The sequence below is a fragment of the Vigna unguiculata genome, chromosome 5 (genome assembly GCF_037176805.1).
Source record: "Vigna unguiculata cultivar grain cowpea cultivar isolate G323 ecotype 2 chromosome 5, ASM3717680v1, whole genome shotgun sequence".
NCBI classification, from domain to species: Eukaryota; Viridiplantae; Streptophyta; class Magnoliopsida; order Fabales; family Fabaceae; genus Vigna; species Vigna unguiculata.
Genome location: NC_140796.1, coordinates 22,512,393 through 22,533,838, shown reverse-complemented (window position 1 = coordinate 22,533,838; position 21,446 = coordinate 22,512,393). Strand labels below are relative to the sequence as shown.

Below are 21,446 nucleotides of genomic sequence, written 5' to 3'. Positions count from 1 at the left end.
AGTTATCTTTTGGTATTATCCTTGTGTTATTTTTTTTATCAAAGATTTTTTTTTCATATATACGAAACTCATGAAAACTCAATGTTAAGATTATATTCATGGCTTTTCTTACTATCATGTATATGATTACACTATAAATAAGTATTAAGGTTTCTTTCTTGTGTCTTAATTGATGTTGATTTGTTTTATGATTTGTGTAAGACCTCTTGAGGAAGAGCAAGGAAGCTAGGAGTAAATGAGATGCATGGCTACTCCAGTTAGACACTTTGAGTGTGGTTAGATGCTTTGAGTGGTGTGATCCCAGTGTTGTTAGACAAGTGTCTATTAGACGACTACAATGTTAGATGCGCTAGAGTGTTAGACCTCTAGGTGTCAGATTACTACAAGAAATATGTTTATTATCTACGCAAAATTTCATAGGTAATGGATAATTTTCGTAGGTAATTCGATTTTATCTACGCATTATCTTTGAAGAGAATTTCCCATTTGAGAGAAGGTTATGTTGAGCTTGTAGTTGTGCATTGAGCTTGAGAAAATTTGTGTTGAGAGGTGAGGGAAGCTTGCAATGGTGATTTTTTTTTTTATCTTGAATGTTTTCTTCGTGAAAATGATTGCTTATCTTGAATGCATGATGACTTTGATGAGCTGAAGGATATGAGTATGTATAATATTATCGTTGAGCACGTGAGCTGATGATAACAAGATGTTATGTGATGACATGATATTATGTATTTGAGAATGTATAACTATGATAAAAACACAGTGGTACTTGTATGGGGTGTTGAATGTTGTTTGCATGATGCCATGAGCATGGTTATGTTAGCCATTAATGGTGCACTTCAAATTTGAGATTCTAGTGGAGAACTCGGGGTGGTTCCAATCAAAACCCATAAGGAAAGGTTTTAAGGGGAATACCAAAGGGAGATGAGAAGGGTGAGTATAAAACTACGAAGATTAGGTGTGGGGTTAGACTTATTTGGCTGGGAGGATAAAAATGAGTAAGGCCAAATGAGGCATCATGTGTTGAAGGTGGCATAAGATGGACAAATGTTAATATGATGAGTCAAACCAGATTACCAGATTCAGTTGTCATTAGATGACCTTGTGCCATTAGACAACTTGGACTGTTAAACGATTTTGTGCTATTAGATGATTTGGGCTATTAGACTACCCTGTCCATTAGACAATTCAAGCTACTAGACGATTTGGTGTTATTAGACAACTTAGTCGTTAGACGTGTGATAGTCTAGTGGATCACTAAATGAGGTACCCATTATATGAGTGATCGATAGTCTAGTGGATCACTAAATGAGGTACCAATTATATGAGTGATCAGAGAGACAGTTTTGAACTTTTGCCATGTATTAGCAATGCCATTGGTATGCATGTAGCCTAGGGCTAGAGATGGCAAATAAATCCGTCCTCGTGGGTATTGTCCGAACCCGTCCCTGTTTTGACGGAGAATCCCTGCATTGAATGGGTATGGGTATGGGTATGGGGAATTCCCGACTTTTTCAATTGGGTATGGGGATGGGTATGGGGATGTACATATCCCCGCCATAATACCCGTCCCCGCCATATCTCTGCCCCCATTTGAATTATTAAAACATTCACAATTAATTAAGTAATATATATACTTTTTATTTTTTATTTCTTCTAATTATTTGGTTTGTCATGAAAATCATCTGCATATCCAATATATTTTTCATCTTATCATAACTTTTATGTAATTATGTTAAAATGATGTATGTCAATTAAGAAAATTGTATGTCTCACACTTGAATATTTCTATTATTTTTTCATATTTTTATTTATTATATATTTTCCTTTCACATGAGAATGTTTGATACTTTTAGTTTAATTGTTTAATAGCATAAACCTTTCATTTACTAGGTAATATATAAAAATATATTATATATTTATTATTATTCATTTTTGTTTCATTTGAAGAAATATTTTCTTTTGCTAAAATAAATTTCGTTATTTCTCAACCATTAAGTATATATGTTGTTGATATTTGAAAATTTGCTTAGATCTCGAAGGTATTTTTCATCTTATCATACCTTTAATTTTACATTTATTTATTTTTGTGCGATTTATTTCACTGGTCTCTCAAATTGTTTCTAAGACACACATTTGTTAATTTTTTTATATTTTTATATTTTGTTTATTTTCATCATGTGGAATACTATTTCAATATATTTTATCTAATTATTTTTTATTTTCTAACTTATTATCAATCATATTGTAATTTTTTCACTATAATTTTATAAATAACTTCAATTTACTACAATATAAAAATTGAATGTAATTGCCATGAATATTTTTTATCACCATCCAAGATATATTAGAATTCAAAAGATACAAGATCTATGTCAAAAATGTTATTATTATGTTTAATATTTGTTCTTTACGTCATTTTGATGAAGTGATGTATTATAACTTTTATTAGTTTATAAAAAATAGATTCATTAGAAATTAAAAAATTGAAGTAAACAAATATTTAAAATATATTTATTTGAATATTTATTTTTCTTTTTATATTTTTTTAAAAGTATTTTTAAATTTTATCAACTAATTTTTAAATTGTACCATTGACGTTTGCAAATTTAATAAATGTTTTGATTCTCATAAAATTTTATTTGGTATTCTAATCTAAAATGTAAATAATTATAATTTATTTCAAAGTATTTTATATCAAAGAAACAATTGTACTCCTAATATTGAATATTTGATAATATTATGTTTCCTTTATCGTAATTTTTTATTATTTTATAAAAATTAATTAAAATTAATATTGAAGTAGTAAGAAAACGGGTATGGGTATGGGTACGAGATTATACCTGTTACCCGGTGGGGATAGGGATGGGACAAAAGTTTGATACTCGTTGAATTTGGGTTTGGGGATGAGGATGAATTTTTTCTATGAGGATGGGTATAAGATGCGAAACCCGTCCCCGCCCCGCCCCGTTGCCATCCCTACCTAGGGCTGAGTAGTGCCAAAATCAAGGCGGTTGAGTAGTGTCCTACGGCCAAAACTACTGAGTTGCTTGAGCAAGAGGCACGAGGGAACCCAAAGAGAATGGTTCAAGGCAATTAGACACATACAATCATGATTGGAAGGTTAAATAGAGTTAGGGCCTAGGGTTCGAATGCTACTTGTGTGGGCATGATGAGCATGTTATGATAACTGTATTGAGAGTATTTCTAAAGGAAAGACTCTCATTGTTGTGGTTAAGGGGAAAAGTAAACAGATAATTGAGGCACTACATCATTTTTACTCTAAACCACACTGAACTAGCCCACATGTATAAAATTATTGCGTAAACATAGAAAATGCCACAAATATATAAGTCTGGCTTAAAATTATTAAAGGTCACATTTTATAAACTGATGATTATTTAAGCAACACTTTTTTAAATATTGCCCAACTAAGAAACATACATCTCAAATGAGATTACCTAGCCTATTGAATTTAGTTCCAGTCAACAAAAGTCTTTTCCAACTACTTGAGACTTACTAGCCCCAAAATTTTGTTATTGGTGTACGCTGACTGCATCCATTTTGTTATTAGAGCAATGTCATGTCTTCTCACAAGTATAACATTTCTTTACATTTGTCACATTCCCAGAGAGTTAAGGACAATCTCTTTTGTAATGTGCGTCTCAACATTGATAACACATCAAACCTCCTTATCGTGGCTTGTCGTAAGGTTTCTTTTGCCACTCACCATCAAAGACCCCTTTAGAAGATCCTCCCCACTGAGTTCAGATCACCCGACTTGGTTCACCTTCCAATTATTATATCATTTTGGCATTCTCGATCAATATTGGAAACTTCCTTATTCCCAAAGCTCATGCCTTAGTCATTTCTAAAACTTTTGCCATCTCCATGCTTCAGTCATGTTCTAAGTATAAAATCTTGCTAGGTACTCAAACCTAGCAACATAGTCGTGCACATACATCTTTCCTTACTGCAAGGTCATGAACTATGTCTCCCTCTCAAATTTAGCGCTATCAAGAAAATACTTCTCTGAGAACCTCTCTTCGCATGACTTTGAATTCAAAGCCACTAACCTTCACGAGCTTTCTAATCATGTACACTTGAATTGTTAAGGTTGGTTGCTTCTACAAAATTTTGTTTTGACTTCTAAATATGAATCGTTCAAGCAAATTGCACCAAACATGCACAATATGCTTCACTTAAAACCATCGTGTCTGCTTGCAACTCTCAGACTCAGTTCAACGCAATTATGAGTAAGCTGCTTGTAAGATTTTTTGATTGAACTATTTAATTGATTGGTCTTCAAGAAAAGATTCATCAAAGAGATACGACACCAATAAAATATGAGTCCAATTCATACATAAGATATCAATACCACTCCAATCCAAAACTTAAAGATAATAAATTTAAAGATCTTTATATATGGTGTTCAATTTTTTCATTTTACTCAATATACAACTTAGACACTGTTCCTGCGAAAACAATAACAAAGTATCAGGGATCACAAATCATATCTTACCCCAATCGTTGACTTCTCAGACTGGTTGCTCCTTGGTTTGGATATGTTCTCTTTTAGTGTTGGCAGATTGGACCCATAAGGGGTTACTTGCAAAAAGAACTCTGACGATCAAGTCAGCAAAGGCTTTCAAAAGTCAAATCATGGATTAGTGAATTAATGAAAGCATACCTCTCATTGTATTTATAGAGATATTAACTATGGTTTTCCCACTTTATGGGTTGGGCCCCTCTTTATTGCGTCGGGCCAATGTTCAGGCTTTGACTGGGCCTGGGCCAGGCCCACACTCCATGTTTGATATTTGTCACTAGAAACCTCACTATGATTTACTAAGTTTGGAGTTGATGGCTTTTACTTGTGTGTTATTCTTTGGAGTAGGCGGCGTTAGCCGCTATGTATGCGTCATTATCTTGTGCAGCTAACTAACCATCTATTCTTTTTATTTTAGGACTAGTCGTAGGTGGTTGGGGCTGGATAGTCATCCATATCGGTCCTGACCGCCTAGGTATAGTACATCAGTCCCCCAACCTTTGGCAGGATAGGTCATGTCGAAGGTTATATGTTGTTCCGTCGACTTTTGCAAGAAAAATTGTTCCTTTCTTGGTATTCCTTGGGGTATAATAGTCCTCCAGTCTTGAAAAGTGGGAACGTCGCTAAGACTGTCAGAAGTGATGGGAGTAATTGAAGAGACATATGTTGTCAGGGGTCTTATCAAAAGGGTTTGTGCAATCACCTTTTGTTTGTGATGTTTCGCATTCATAACGTTTAGGTGGGAAAAAATTTATTGGAGCATAGATGTTCTTATAAATAGAGGTCAAGAATAGGATTTGTTTATTCTGCTTCATTCGCTCAAATTTGAGAAAAGTGCCTCATTTTCATTTGTGTCTTGTTCGATATATTTCCTATATCTACCGCCATCTTTACTTTACAAAAACGTATGTCTAGTGATAGCGATAGCATGTCTTCGTCTGATTCGGGTAGTGGGAGTGGAAGGTCAAGGGATGAGGATAGTGGCCATCTGACCGGTGAGGGGGGAATTCCAATGGAGGTTACTCTCAAAACTAGAGAGGATCCAGCAGAGGAGATTGCTGAGAACAATTTGCCGAAAAAGGCGGGTATGAATGGGTGGCCACTGACGTGCGAACGCAACATTCATTCTGGAAAGAGTGAGCATCATTGATTGTGTATGTCACGGCCAGGAAGGGGCCAAGGAAGGTTTCTTTTACATGTACATGTGCCACTTATCCCAACTACATATGCGAGTGCCATTCGACGACTTCATGATGGGGGTGCTTTGCTTACTGAACATTGCCACTACCAAGCTGCATCATAATAGCTAGGGCTATCTTCAAGCATTCCGGGTTTTGTGCCGGTGTCTATACCTCCAGCCTTCCCCACAATGTTTCCTATATTTTTACGATACTCGGCCTAAAAGTCCAATTACTTGGCTGTCATTAATAAGCCGCCTAGGGATAAGCAAGTTGGACGCCTGCTCCCAATCTTTCAAGCATTTCAAAGACAAGTTTTTCAAAGTTGTAGTAAACAAGCGAGATCGTTCACTTTTTAATAATGAAGATGGAAGTACAAAATTTCCGTTCAATTGGACCGACAACCCGTGGCGGTATAAGGATATGAAGAGGGAGGAGTTATCGGTGGCTGATAGAGAAGTGGTGGAGGTTTGATGAGATTTAGCGATAAAATGTCCACTAACGATATAGTTAGGGTTTATTTATCCATGCATCCACTTGTTGATTTAGAAGGTATCATTTTGTGTTTTCATCGTCATGTTTTATTCGAGAGAGATAACCGTTTATGTTGTAGGTCACATGGCTTAGTCAGGAAAGAAGAGATAAAGGAAGGTGGACAAGCCAAGGTGGAAGAGCTTCAGGAGGAGTTGAAGGTGCAGGCCGCCAAGCATGCTGAAGAGAAAGCTGCCTGGGAAAAAGAGCGGGAAGAGTGGCTGGCGGGGAGGAAGCGGTTGGGCTCATAGAAGGTTAGGTGTCTGGGCTTTGAGAAAAAGCTCAATGAAAAAATTCTTATATGAAGACAAATTATGATGAGTTGAAAGAAAAGAACGATGGTCTCGAGAGTGAGCTTGAACATTTAAAGGGTCATATCATTCAACAGCACATAAACGTGGCCAGTACTGATTACGTGAATCTTGCGGATGATAGGGCCAAAGTGGTGGAAGTGGATGCTGATGTTGCTGCTTAGGATCCTTTTTATATTTTGATTTTTATTCAGTACAAGTTTGTAATAATTTTCACATTTATTCGTCCGTGATATTATAATTTGATGGTTGCTTTGTTGCATCTATCGTGTTGTTTTGATACCATTTATTTTTTTACTTTGATCGTGTGTGAAGCACTTACGATTTATTGATTGTTCATTTCGTTGGATGTGATTATGTAATGAGCTCGACCCAGGTCGCTTACTTTGGCAAGTGATGGGAGAGCTTAAGAAAATTATTTAGTGAGAGTGAGTATTCGACCCGGGCCGCTTAATTTGGTAAGTGGTTGGGGACTTAAGAAAATTATTCATTGAGAGTGATTGTTCGATCTAGGCCGTTTACTTTGGTAAGTAGTGGGGAACTTAAGAAAATTATTCATTGAGAGTGAGTATTCCACCTAGGCTACTTACTTTGGTAAGTGGTGAGGAACTTAAGAAAATTATTCAGAGAGAGTGTTTGACCCAGGCCGCTTACTTTGGTAAGTGGTGGGGAACTTAATAAAATTATTTCGAGCGAGTGTTTGACCTAGGCCGCTTACTTTTGGTAAGCAGTGGGAAACTTAATAAAATTATTTCGAGCGAGTGTTCGACCCAGGTCGCTTACTTTGGTAAGGGATGGGGAACTTAATAAAATTATTTATTGACAGATGAATCTGTAATAAACCCTTGTTTTTATTGATAACTTGGGGTGTCTCGTTAAAAACTCCTCAGCCAAAACCCTCCTTAGGGAAAAAATGTCACGTGAGGAAAAAGAGTACACCTTAGGTTACAAGTTGTTTGTCATGATTACATTGGCAAGTTTAACTAAAGTAAAATTTTAAGTGAGATACATTCCACGTGTTCAATATCTCATCTCCTGATAATTGTTCTAACTTGTAAGCACCTCCTCTTGTGTGTTCACGTAGTGGCAGAACTTGACCAAAAATTCTAGGGGGGCTAAATTATATTTGTTACATATAAATTATTTTTTTAATTAAAAAAATTAATTTCCTTACATCATTTTTTTTATTCAAAATAAGCACTCATGACAATAGAATCTAAACAATATAACAATAATATATATGAAAGAGTAACATAAAGTTTATCAATAAAAGTTACCTTTATTCAGAGTGCTCCTTTATGCTCTTTCAATGACTTGAAATCTTCAATAATTGAATCAGAGCTAAAGTTAGTTGCAATATCCTTTTGAATATAGATTATCATAGTGCTTGCTAAAAATTCAGCCTCCATCTTATTTCTCAACTTGTTCTTGATTATTTTCATTGCAGAAAAAGATCTTTCAGTTGTAGCTGTAGAAACTAGAAGAGTCATGATAAGACGAAGTAATCTATCTATCAAGTAGTAAACTTCAGACTTTTTTGTTGTTGCCAAACATGTACATAACTCTTGTATTGTTGATAAATTCTTCAAATTTGAATCTTGACGAGCATCAATAATGAAATGTTGAAGTTGAAAAGTCAAATTAATCTTCTCTTGCTCATTGAAATCCATGGGATAATATTTTTCCACAAGAGTGCAAATTTTATCAATATTAAAAGCTTTATAAGCATCCTTAGGATCCAAAGCAAAGCTTAAAATTAATAACTCCATTGCTTGGTCATTAAATCTACAATTTAACTCTTGTAATTTCTTATCAATGGTAACAAAGAATATTTCAACTTTGAAATAATGCTCCACTATAATATGATCCTTTTGGTGACGAGAGCGTCCTTTCCTTGCTACATAAGAAGCCCCAAAATTAGGTACCTCAATATGATGTTTTTCACAAAAAGAAGTCACATTTTTTAATAACTTATCCCAACCATTTTCTCTCAAGTTTTGAATAAGTCCTTTTGTAGAACAAACTAGATGCATAGCATTAACTATATCCTGAGATTGTTGTTGTAATGCTTGACAAAGAACATCTATTATCCCCATAATTTCTCTCATCAAATACAAGATTAGTATAAACTCAAATGAGGTCAAGCTTTTGTAAGCATTATCAGCATCACCACGTTGTGAATAAGTGGATCCATCAATAGTAATTTTTTCTAGAACTAAACAGGTTGCATCATACATATTGATCAAGCTGCAAATAGAAGAGAAATGGGAGCTCCAACGAGTATCTCCAGCTCGTTTTAAAGTACCAATTTGATTTGCCCCTTTACCCTTTTCAAGCTCATCAATTTCTAACAAATATGCAATTTCATCTAACTTGGCAGCCTGTAACTCATCATGACGTTTACTAGAAGAGCAAACAATATTGACAAAAAAGTCAATTTTGAAAAGAATTGGTGAATTGGAATAACTTCTCTTGATGTAGCAACCAAGGCAAGTTGTAACCGATGAGCAAAATAATGAACATAATATGCATAAGGATAATCAGTCAAAAATAATGTTTGTAATCCATTCCATTCTCCTTTCATATTGCTAGCACCATTATACACTTGACCACGAATATTAGAAACAATTAAGATTATGTCGCGATAGTACAACACACAATTCATTCTTCAAAGTTATTGTTGTAGTGTCTTTAGCATGCACAATATCAAAAAATCGCTCTTGAATAAAACCATTTTTATCAACAAATCTCAAAACAAGAGCCATTTGCTCTTTTTTTGATTCATCACGAGCTTCATCAACAACTATACAAAACTTAGAATCCCCAATTTCCTCACGAATATGATTTTTCACTTCACTAGAAAGAATATTCAATAACTCCTTTTGAATTTTAGGTGAAGTATATTTGGAATTGAATGGAGCATTTTCCAACACAACTTTTGCAACTTCATCATTGTATGATGCTATGAGTTTTATCATCTCAAGAAAATTACCTTGGTACCTCGATTCAGTACTTTCATCATGACCTCTAAAAGCACAAGCTTGAAGTGATAAAAAATGAACAGTGTCGATTGAAGTCTTGAGATGTAACCGAGTCTTCATAATTTGATCTAAGCTTTGCACTTCCAAAACATTCCTAATGTGACAATTTTGATTTAACAAGTCTTGACAAGTAGACACTGCAATATTGTGTGGTGAACAAGGATCCTTCCTAATTTGTTTAAGGAAAGCACAATTTTTTCCATTATTAACTTTCCTCCAATTTTAAAAACCTATAAAATAACATTCAAAAAGTTAAAACATGTTGATGACAATAAACTTATTGCCAATTAGAATTCAATGAAAATAAACTTAATTACTTGTAACAATGAAAACATCTGAGTCAGGTCGTCCACTTGGTTTTTTACTAAAACGTTAGCATGGTAAGCAATATGCAGCATCTTTTAATGGCGAATACTTTAACCATGAAGGAAATAAGCTAAACCATGTGTACTGAAATCTTCTTGGATGATCATCTTTACCAGACAATGGATAATTTTCTAGACTCATTTGATATGGACCCCATTTTAGATAAGTCCTTCGTACCTCATCAATTTGATTTGCTGGGTATTGCCAAATTTGAAGACGCTTTCCCGGATCATGTTCTAAAGTATTTTCAAATTCATTATATTTAACTTTAGGAACCTTAGAGAGTTGTTTTTTGTTTTCTTCAATATTTGGATTCTCATGAAGTTTCTCAATTTTAGATGACGTAAATGCATTTTTTTCATCTTCATCACAAGCCTTCCTCTTGAAAAAATAATCAATTCTTTTACTCTTTATCATAATTTTTCTAATATAAATTTTTCACCTCTCACCTATTTACAAAAAGATAAAATTATGAATATTCCAAATTAAATCTTAAAAGCAAGACTCAATATTTTAAGAAAACTAATAACTTCTAAATGATTAGCTTCCCTTACCTTAGAGTAGATTCCTAATCTTGTTCTTCCCTTACACAACTTCAAAGCCTAAAATAGCTCTATCTACACAAAGAAGAGTTTGATCAACAATTAAAGCATGATTTTTTGATCTCTAACAGATAGAGATATGCCTAGAGCGTAGAAAAGCCACATACAAGAGAGAAACATATTGCTTCAAAAATAAAAAGGAAAATATGAACTTACTCAAAAGAAGAAATTGTTCGGTCCAAAATGTTCCTTAACTCTTCAATTTTGTCGTAGTGCAATTTGATTTTGAAAATAATAAGGAATTGATGGTGAAAATTGAGATGGAAATAAAACGGGAGAAAGAGATGAAGGCACGGAAGAGAGAAACCAAATAAAAGAATATAAAAAATTATAATAGAGAAAAAAACGTGATTTTTAAATTTTAAAAAAGATTTTTCAAACTAAATTAATATAAATAAGGTAATAATATGTAAATAAAATAATAATATATAAATAAAGTAATAATATATAAATAAAGTAATAATATATAAATAAAGTAGTAATGTATAAATTATTTTTTTAAAATATATAGAAAATAAAATAAAAATCAATTAATATAAATAAAGTAATAATTTATAAATATTATTTTTTAAATATATAGAAAATAAAATTAAAAAAAAATGGTTGGGGGAGCCGTGGCTCCCCTTGTCCCTTCATACTTCCGCCATTGTCTTCACGGATCCTGAAGGGTCCTTCCTAGTTGGCTAATAACTCTCCTTTAGTGAACGTTCGTGGGTGGAGTTTTGAATTGTGTCTTCTTGCCGCTCTTTATTTGGCCGTCATGTTTCTGATTTGTGCTTTATCTCGGAGTTCTACTAGTAATTCGAGGCTGACACATAGATTGTGTTGGTTCATGTTTTCATCATACGTTTCCTTTCTCAAGCATGGTTCTCCAATTTCGACTGGTAACATAGCATCGGTTCCGTAAACTAGGCTGATGGAGGATTCGTTGGTTGCTGACTGAGGCATTCATCTATAGGCCCATAAGACTTCAGGTAATTCTTCTGGCCATTTCCCCTTTGCTCCATCTAATCGTTTTCGAAGTTCTATTAGGATGACCTTGTTGGCGGCTTCTACCTGTCCGTTAGTTTGCGGATGTTCCACGGAGCTTGTTATGTGTTTGATTCCTAGACCCGTGAAGAATTTCGCGAGCTCTTTATCTATGAATTGTCGTCCATTGTTCGTTATGATGGTATGCGACAACTTGTATCTGCATATTATGTCTTTCTAGATGAATTGTTGAACCTGTTGTGTTGTGATGGTGGCGAGTGGTTTGGCTTCGACCCATTTTGTGAAGTAATCGACCCCTACGATGAGGAATTTAACTTGCCGTTTACCAAGAGTGAACAGTCTTAAGATGTCCATTCCCCACTTTGCGAAAGGTCGTGGGGATAATATGGAATGTAACTCCTCTTGTTTTTGATGAATAAGATTGCCATGTTTTTGGCACGATATACACTTCTTGACGAAGTCGTGGCAATCAGACTCCATAGTTGGCCAATAGTAACTGGCTCTTAAGATTCTAGTTGCCATGGACCGCGAGCCTGAATGATACCCTTATATTCCTTTGTAAATTTCCTTTATGACATATTGAGCTTCTTGTTTGGTAACACACTTGAGTAATGGTTGTCCATACCCTCGTTTATATAGGTCGTTGTCAATCATCATGAATCGTGCCGCTTTGGTTTGCCACTCTTTGTTGGCATTAGTAGGTAAGTGTCCAGTTTTCAAATAGTGCACATATGGTGACATCCAATCGTGAGTTGGTTCGAGTACCAAACATGTGTTTGCTGTGGAGGGTGGCGCCAATGTTTGTTGTAGTAGGGACTTGTACTTTCCTTTATGCTTCGTACTTGCTAGCTTAGATAAGGCATCAGCCTGGGCGTTTTGTCCTCTTGGTATATGCTCTATTTTGACGTTTTCGAATCCGGACTGTATGACATTTCAGACCAGGTGGGTAATATTGGAGGAGTGTGGAGTCTTTAATTTGGAGTTCGTCATTTAGGTGTCCCACGGTCAGTTTGGAATCTGTCTTGCATGTGAGGATGCGTATTCCAACTTCCTTTGCTAGGGACAGGCCAATTAAGATGGCTTCATATTCGGCTTGATTGTTGGAGGTCTTGAAGGCGAAGTGCAGTGATTTTTCGATGAGTATCTAGTTTGGACCTTTGAGAACAATGTCGATGCCTACTCCTCTTTGATTAAAAGATCTGTCAGTATTCAAAGTCCATTGTTCTTCTTGCGGCGCGTGTTGTAGGTCATTGACGAAGTCTAGGAGGCATTGAGATTTGACAGGTCCGTGCGGTTCATAACAGATATTGAATTCAAATAGTTCCACCGCCCATGAAGACATTCGACCGACTAATTCTGGCTTCTGGAGTATTCTCTAGATAGGATAGACTATCCTCACGATGAATTGGTGATTCTGAAAGTAGGGTTTGAGTCGTCTTGCAGCGTTTACTAAAGATAGGGCCAGCTGCTCGACCACCTAGTATCTGGTTTCAGGGTCTTGCAAGGATCGACTAACAAAGTATACTAGGTATTCGGTGCTAGCAGATTCTTGGGTGATGGCAACGCCAACTGTTCCTTTAGTGGCTGTGATGTAAACTATTAGTGGGAGGTTGATGTTTGGCTTTTGTAGGATTGGAGGGGATGCCAGGGTTGTTTTGAGGTCTTGAAAAATATGCTCGTATTCGTCGTTCTATGCAAACTTTGTTGATTTCTTGAGGAGGTGGATGATGGGTCTGGTTTTGTCGGCTAGTTTGGGGTGAAATCTTGATATGGCGGTAAGACGACCTACTAATTGGTGCACCTCCTTGATGTTCATTGGGCTTCGCATTTTGATGATAGCTCTGCATTTTTCAGGGTTCGCTTCAATTCCTCATTGTGTGAGCATGAAGAGCAAGAACTTCCAGCTATCAACGCCGAAGACATATTTGTCAGGGTTTAACCACAGGTTGTATTTTCGAAGTGATGTGAACACCTCGGCCAAGTCCTTTGAGTGTTGCAGGTGGCTAGGAGATTTGACAACCATGTCGTCTACGTATACTTCGACACACTTGCCCAACAGGTGGTTGAATACTTTATCCATTAGCCTTTGGTAAGTGGCGTATGCGTTCTTTAGGCTGAAAGGCATGACTTTGTAAAAGTAGTTGGTGTCTTCAGTAACGAAGGCAGTTTTAAACATGTCATCTAGGGCCATGGGTATCTAGTTGTAACCAAAGTAGGCGTCCAGGAAGTTGAGTACACGGTTACCGGCTGCGGCATCTACGAGCCTGTCGATGCTAGGTAGGGGATATGCGTCCTTTGGACATGCTTTGTTGAGGTCAGTATAGTCAATGCACATCCTCCATTTGCCGCTGGATTTTTTGACGAGGACGACATTGGCTAACCAGGTGGTGTAATGGGCCTCAAAGATGAATCCGACCTCAAGAAGTTTTGTTGCTTCTGCTTTTGTTGCAAGGCTTCATTCGTCTCCTAACTTTCTTTTCTTTTGGGAGACGTACCTGGCTTCTTTGTATATTGAGAGTTTGAGGACAGCTATTTGAGGGTCTACGCCGGGCAAGTCTGTCGTTGACTAGGTGAATAAGTCTATGTTGTCGTTGAGGGTTGCCTCGATCAGGGCTTGGTTACTACGGCTTAAACCGACACCAAGTTTAAGGCTTTTATTGGTTTGATGTGAGAATCATAGCATATTCTAGGGTCTAGATCTTCGTTGGCTAGGGTCAGGCCGACGTCGGGATGTCGCTCAATGTTTGTAACCAGAGCGGGTTCTTTGGGTTGCAAGATGGCAATATAGCATTCCCGCACCAGCCTTTCATCGCCGTGAATTGTGATGATGTATCCGGATGAGGATGGGAATTTCATGGCGAGGTGGGGTGTGGATACGATAGCTCATAGTTTGTTTAGCGAGGGTCGTCCCAAAAGAACGTTGTATGATGTGTGGGCATCGACCACAAGGTAACAAATAGGAATGGTTTTGGTTTGGTGGCCTTCGCGAAAAAGGGTATGTAGGTCGATATACCCGCGTGTGTATAATTTTTCTCCAGAGAATCCGTAAATGGGCTCATCATAGGGGATCATAGCCTTTGTAGGTAACTGTAACTTTTGATAGGTTGCCCAATACAAAATGTCAACTAAGCTGCCTTGGTCGATCAACACCTTTTTAACCGCAAAGTTTTTGATTTCCAAGATGATGACCATGGGGTCATCCTGTTCGTGATCCATGCCTTGGAAGTCGGCATCAGTGAAGGTAATTGGCGGCATTCGATGGCCTCTATGAGATCAAAAGATGGAGTTGACGGATTGTGCCCTTTGAAGATGTTTCTTCCTGGCAGAGGAAGTTGACCCCCCCACCAGCGAATCTGCTAGATATGGTGTTGATAGTGCTGCATAAGCGGGGAGGGTCTGCAGAGGCGATATTGGTGTGGGCTTGCGCGTTGTTGTTGTGTCATCATGTTGTTGGTGGGTGCCGGTAGGTCTAGTATTGGTTGAGTCACGATGGCTGATGGGTCTGGTATTAGGATGACTTTCTCGTTTAACGAATCTTTTTAAGTGGCCGACGCGTATCAGTTCTTCAATTTTATCCTGTAGCGCCTTGCATTCGTTTGTGATGTGACCGTTATTGCGATGGTATTTGCAATATTTGGTCATGTCGGCGTTTGGGGGTTGACGGTTTTGCGAGGGGGGGGGGGGTATCAAGTCTTTTTGAAGGGCTTTATCCATAATGTGGGATTGGGGGGCAATTAGAAGCGCATACCAGGAGAATCGAGGTGGTCGAGGTTCGCATGGTCTATATTGTGGTCGACTGGGTGGTTTGGGGTCATGGGATTATAGTCGGATTTGGTGGCTGGTCTCGTATGTTTAGAGTCTGTAGGTTGGTACTCAACACATATATGGGTGTGTAGAGTTTTCATTTCCTCCATGCGGATATAGTCGACGGCGCGTAGCTTGAGCTCGTGCATGGTAGCTGGTGGTCGAAGGCAGACGTTGTCTGCGAATGGTCCTGGTTTTAGAGCTAGTGCCATGCATTGTAGGATCATTTCCCGCGTCAGGTTTTTCATTCGGAGAGTGGCTTTTCCGAATCGGTCAATGAAGCTGCAGAGCATTTCGTCATCTTCTTATCGAACGCTTAGGATGGACAACAAGGTGGTTTGATGGGGGTGACTTCCAACAAACTAGGTGGTGAATAGGTGGGATAGGGTGTCGAAATAGTCAATGGAGTATGAAGGCAAGTATGTGAACCATTCTAGGGCTGGTCCTTTGAGGGTGGTGGGAAAGGCCTTGCACAAAACGACATCTTCACTTGTGTACAGGTTGACATGAGTGACATAGATTTTAACGTGCTCATCGGGGTCAATGTCCTCGGCATAGCGTTCTTACGTGAAGACTTCCCATTGGCTAGGGAGAGGGGTTTCAGTTATGTCGTCGATAAAAGGGTGACGACGTTTGTGTGTATGGGGTGGCAGATGATGGTGGGGAAGGTAAAGGTGGGATGTGGGTGGTAGGGGGTTGGTGGTGTGGGTGGGAAGGGTGTGGTTGTGGTGTGCGAGGAGTAGGGTTGTACTCGCTTTCTTCCTTAGTGGGTGGAAAAGGAGGGATTTCAACATTTTTTCCTTTCTAGGTGGGGTCAGCTTCTATCTTCCTTCTCAACCTAGAGTTCTCTTGTCTTAGTGCTTCCATCTCGTCAGCACTACGCTTCTTAGGGTCAGCGAGCTCTTGTTGCATCTTGGCCTGCCCTTCCAGAATAGCAGCCAAATTCAAGTTGTTGTTTGCAGGCATGCTTGGCCCTGCCTCAGGTTCCTTCGAGATTCCAGCTCTGCTATGTGTGGAAACCATCCTTGCGAGTTCTTGGATTGTTGTGGTAAGATACTAACTCGTGCCCCACGTTGGGCGCCAATTGTTCCTGCGGAAACAATAACATAGTATCAGGGAGCACAAATCATATATTACCCCAATTGTTGACTTCTCGGACTGGTTGCTCCTTGGTTTGAATATGTCCTCTTTTAGTGTTGGCGGATTGGACCCTTAGGATTACCTGCGGAAAGGATTCTGACAATCAAGTCAGCAAAGGCTCTCAAAAGTCAAATCACATATTAGTGAATTAATGAAAGCGTACCTTTAATAGTTGGGGTCCACATGTATTTATAGAGATATTAACTATGTTTTCCCCCTTTATGGGCTGGGTCCCTCTTTATTGCATTGGGCCAATGTTCAGGCTTTGATTGGGCATGGGCCAAGACCAAGCTCCATGTTTGTGATCTGACACTAGAAACCCCACTGTGATTTCCTAAGTTTGGAGTTGACAACTTTTACTTGTATGTTATTCTTTGGAGTAGGCGGTGTTAGCCGCTATGTATGTGTTGTTATCTTGTGCAGTTAACTAACCATATATTCTTTTTATTGTAGGACTAGTTGTAGGCCGGATAGTCATCCATATCAGTCTTGACCGTCTAGGTATAATACAAACTCAAATCTTCATAACCAAGCATTAATAAACAAATTATGTGAACAATAACTCAGATACGATAATTATGATGATTGACTTTAATAATATTAATTCAGGAGACTTAGAGTCAGATTAAAACTCACCAAACAAGTATCCTGGAAAAACTTTAATGTTTAAGAAGCTTCTAATTATAGCATCTAAAAAAAACTATTATAAAACCTAATCAAAACTCAATACAAAACAATTAAAAAAATAGTAATAAAGCTTACTACAAAACTCAAAAAAATAGAAAGTTTTTATCCTAATTTTAAACCTTCATATATTCTTTTAGTATGTCGTATCCATAGTTTATAGCCACATCAAAACACGATCTTTAAGATTATATGGGTGCAAACTATGAAATATAAATATTGTCTATTAAAACACATGTATTATGTATGCAATGAGAATTCATGATTGAAGATTTGTTTGGTCAACAGAGAGAATATCCTAAGCTAAAAATAAACATTTTTTCATCCTTTAACTCTGCCGCTGACAGGGGCATGAAAATCAAGTTGAAGGAGGTGAAGAAAACAAGTTACTAATTAATCACATAGTTTAAGACAATTCAAAGTTGAAATAAAACATATAAAAGATTTAATATATGGTGGAGTGAAATTGAACTCTTCAACTCTTTTGGAATTTATTTTAATCATAGTGGACGACTCGGAAACTAAGGCAAATATTTAATAAGAAGAAATTAGTGGCGAGTACCTCGTCCTATTTGGCAAGGCTTTTCAAAGTTCAGTCAAAATATAAGAAAATATACATAAAAAGCTATTTATATTCACTAAAATGGATTTTGAATTGTTTTTTAGTAGAAAAGTATAGACGGAGAAATTAATTTATTTCAAACGCAAGTGAAATTTAATATAGACAACTAGGGATGTAAAAAAAAATCGTACTCACGTCCACAGATAAAACTTATAACAGGTATAAATGAATAGTATAAATGGATACTCGCGGATAATGAGTACAAATATCTTTTATACCCGTATGTTAATAGAGTGGGTATGGGCATCATTGTATTCGTACTCGTGGACATCCGTACCCGCTATACTCTAATTTAAATTAAAAAAAATGATTAAAACATTAATACATTGATTTTGGATGGGTTATTTGTTATGAATTGGTTTTAAAAAATCTTCATTTCTTTATAAATTGTCATTCAACACTATTTAAATAGGTTATTTGCAATTTGTTTGAAATTTATGAATATTTTGCATTGTATTTTTATTTGAATTTATGGTTAAAATATGTTATTAAATATTAAAATTTTGTTTCGTTAATATTTGTGGGTACCCGTGGATATCCGTAAATATTAAAGAAATATGCAAGTACTCGCATAACGGATGTCTACATGGATATAAATACGGAACATATATTTAACCAGTAAATACAGTATGGAGAGCTCCTACCCGTATCCTACCCGCCCGTTTACATTGCTATATACAACTAAACAATATTGGTTGATTCATAATGAAGTAAAAATAAAAACTAGGGGAAAGCAGCATGAGAAAAGAAGCAATATTTTCAGCAAGAAGCATTGTGGCATATATGAGGCATAAATAGATTCCCCACCCAAGAAGGGGAGAGTTCCATAAACTTAACTCAGCATTTGATGCTCCTTTCTTGGCCACCAAATAATATGGAACGTTCCTCTCTCCATGGACAATAATAGATTTACATCGGAGATTCTATATTCGCTAAGAATATGATTAAATAATAATATATATATATATATATATATATATAGATTGGATACAATTTTCACTTTGATCAACTATTTTGGTGAGGTAGAATTAAACATAATTTTTACTATGTTAAGATGATATTAGAACTTATATAGTTAAGTTTTTTGGAATTATTAAGCTATAGGATTTATATTAAACAGGAGTTACAAAACAGATTAGTTTAGCGCATTTTGTTCTATCACATAGTCAGTTTGTCAAAATTAGAGATGATTTTCTGACCAACCATAGAAGAGTTGGTTGATAATCCTTCCCAACTGTTCGGCCAAAAGACAATCCAATGAACTCGTTTATTAAACAAAAAATATATAATCAAATCGAAATATATAATTTTATATGTAAATTCATATTACAAATTAATTTTATATGTAAAAGTACTTATAAATTACTGAAAGAATACTTATAAAATACACAAACTTTTATACAATATACTGAAAGAATATTAAATTAAAAGATTTCTTTTTTCTTTCTTGTTGAGCAAGTCAAACCAAATTTGTGTCAGATTTCTCCGCCGATGTATGCGAATCATTGGAAAGAAAATACAAATCAGGATTTGGCATTCCCAACCCCAAACTCAACATATATCTATCTACACAATTACTTTGTGCAAATAATGAAGTACAATAGTATATAAGTGCTAAATATTGACTAAACATATTCTCATTATCTAGTAGTTTTTTTTCCTTGATACAATTTAAATATTTAGTTAAATTTTTTGGTTATAACATATTATTGTCCGATTTAAATATAATTACCTTATTGAAGTAGTTGAGAAGAAATAATGAGAAATGTATTAATTCAGTTTTATTTGTTTGGATATGCATATATAAGGTATAAATCATTAGATTTTAAAATTTATAAAGTTTATAATGATATATAAGATGACTTTATTTGAAAAATAAGATTGAAAAATTTATATTGAAAAAACATAAGTCACGTTAAAATAACAATGTTAAATTTTTATATAATTTCATTATAATAAAAACTATCAATTTTTAAGTCACGCCAATTTTAATTTTTTTGTGATATATATATATATATATATATATATATATATATATATATATATATATATATATATATATATATAGAGAGAGAGAGAGAGAGAGAGAGAGAGAGAGAGAGAGTAAAAGGTTAAGATTACGAAATCAAAACGACGAGTCATTCCTTTTAAAAAATTATAAATATACTTTAGTCGTCATAGTTTTGTAAATGTATGAGTTTAATTTTATATAATTTTAATTGTAAATTTAATTCTCTAGTTTTCTAAAATTAAGCACTTAGATGACATATCCATATTAGACTAAAATTACTTAACTTTGAAAAACAAAAAATTTAAACGTGTCATTAAAATTTTACTAGAAATAAAGATTCTGAGACATTTGAGACGAGTTTTTATCTCACAAACGTGAAACTTTTAAGAAAATAGACGAGTAGTTCAATTGTAACTGCATGGATATATTTTTATATGGTAATGCGGTTCATTATTTTTTATTTAAAAACCATTTAATATTAAAAAAATTTAACGAAACTAAAAATCGAAATAAAATATTTAATAAACATAATTTAACGTATCAATTTAATATGGATCTTAAACTTATTAATTTGTGCGTGTAGCCTACGTAGAAAAGAAACAGAAAATAAAAAAAATGGTAATATGATAAAAAAGAAATTACTCTGTCGTGTAAGCTTACTATGTTTGATTCTTGATAGAAAGTACAAAGAAATAAAAAAAAAAAGGAAAAACAACATAAAATAACTATTGTATAAGTTGTTTGTTGTGAACAATATCTTATGATTGACCATAAAGTTATTATCTAAATAGATATAAGATTGAAAAATGGATGGCAATTAGGACGAAAATGAAACATTCTAAAAACAAATTAGCATCTCTAAGCTCTAATGGGCAGAATAGAAAAGTGATTTCATATATAAACTCTCATTTCTTATAAAGATTTTTAGCGATGAATTTTTATATATATTTAATAGTCTCACATTATTTAAAACTCAAAATCAAGAATTGTTTTTAATCTTTTAAGGTTGTTTAAAAACAAAATCATAACATAATTTTGTGTTCCAAAATAAATAATATCTCAAATATAATTATTAAGTGTGAAAATTTTATCTCAATAAAAATGAACAATTATGGTCAAAGAGTGTAAAATTTTTGACGGAGAATTTGTTGGTAATGCTTTCATAGTGTTACGTAAGAATACACTTGAAACATTTTTTCTCTATAGTTGAGAATTAGCCACGTAAATAAATGCGTCGAAATTATTACGTGGATAGTTAAGCTTTTTCTTCAATCACCTAAAATGAAGAGAGAAAATTTTCACTTTTCCCTTCAAAGTGCACCCACCAACTTTGGGGGTTAAAAAAAAAAAAAAAAACTAGAAATGAAGTGCGAAAGGAAAGAGAAAGCCTTGGAAGACAAAATGTGCATGACGCAGATGGAATTGTTAGCTCCTGTGATATAACTAATTTGAATAATTGGGTTGTTGTCACCCACCTTTTCAGTAACCACACAGACTTGGTCAACTTTAACGTGCTAAGCTGTACCTTTCAGATTCTCACAAACTTTTACACACTTTTTATCTCTCTCTAAATATATAAACAAACAATATATATATATATATATATATATATATATA

At 35.3% G+C, this 21,446-nt stretch overlaps 1 protein-coding gene and 1 pseudogene across 1 annotated transcript; both read right to left on the bottom strand.

Annotated features, from left to right (window-relative positions):
- The window catches only part of LOC146886240 (uncharacterized), a 29,938-nt pseudogene extending 28,359 nt beyond the window's left edge, over nt 1-1,579 (bottom strand).
- A 6,273-nt stretch (nt 1,580-7,852) lies between these two features.
- On the bottom strand, nt 7,853-10,393 carry LOC114184486 (uncharacterized). Its single transcript, XM_085673042.1, has 2 exons — nt 9,928-10,393; nt 7,853-9,840 (listed from the first exon to the last, which is right to left on the bottom strand). Exon 2 carries the CDS (start codon nt 8,804-8,806, stop codon nt 7,853-7,855), a length of 954 nt encoding a protein of 317 aa, XP_085529168.1. The 5' UTR covers nt 8,807-9,840; nt 9,928-10,393.
- Between the last annotated feature and the right edge of the window lie 11,053 nt (nt 10,394-21,446).

Excerpts from the sequence above, each read along its gene's own strand:
- LOC114184486 (XM_085673042.1), bottom strand. The coding sequence starts at position 8,806 with ATGTATGATGCAACCTGTTTAGTTCTAGAAAAAATTACTATTGATGGA.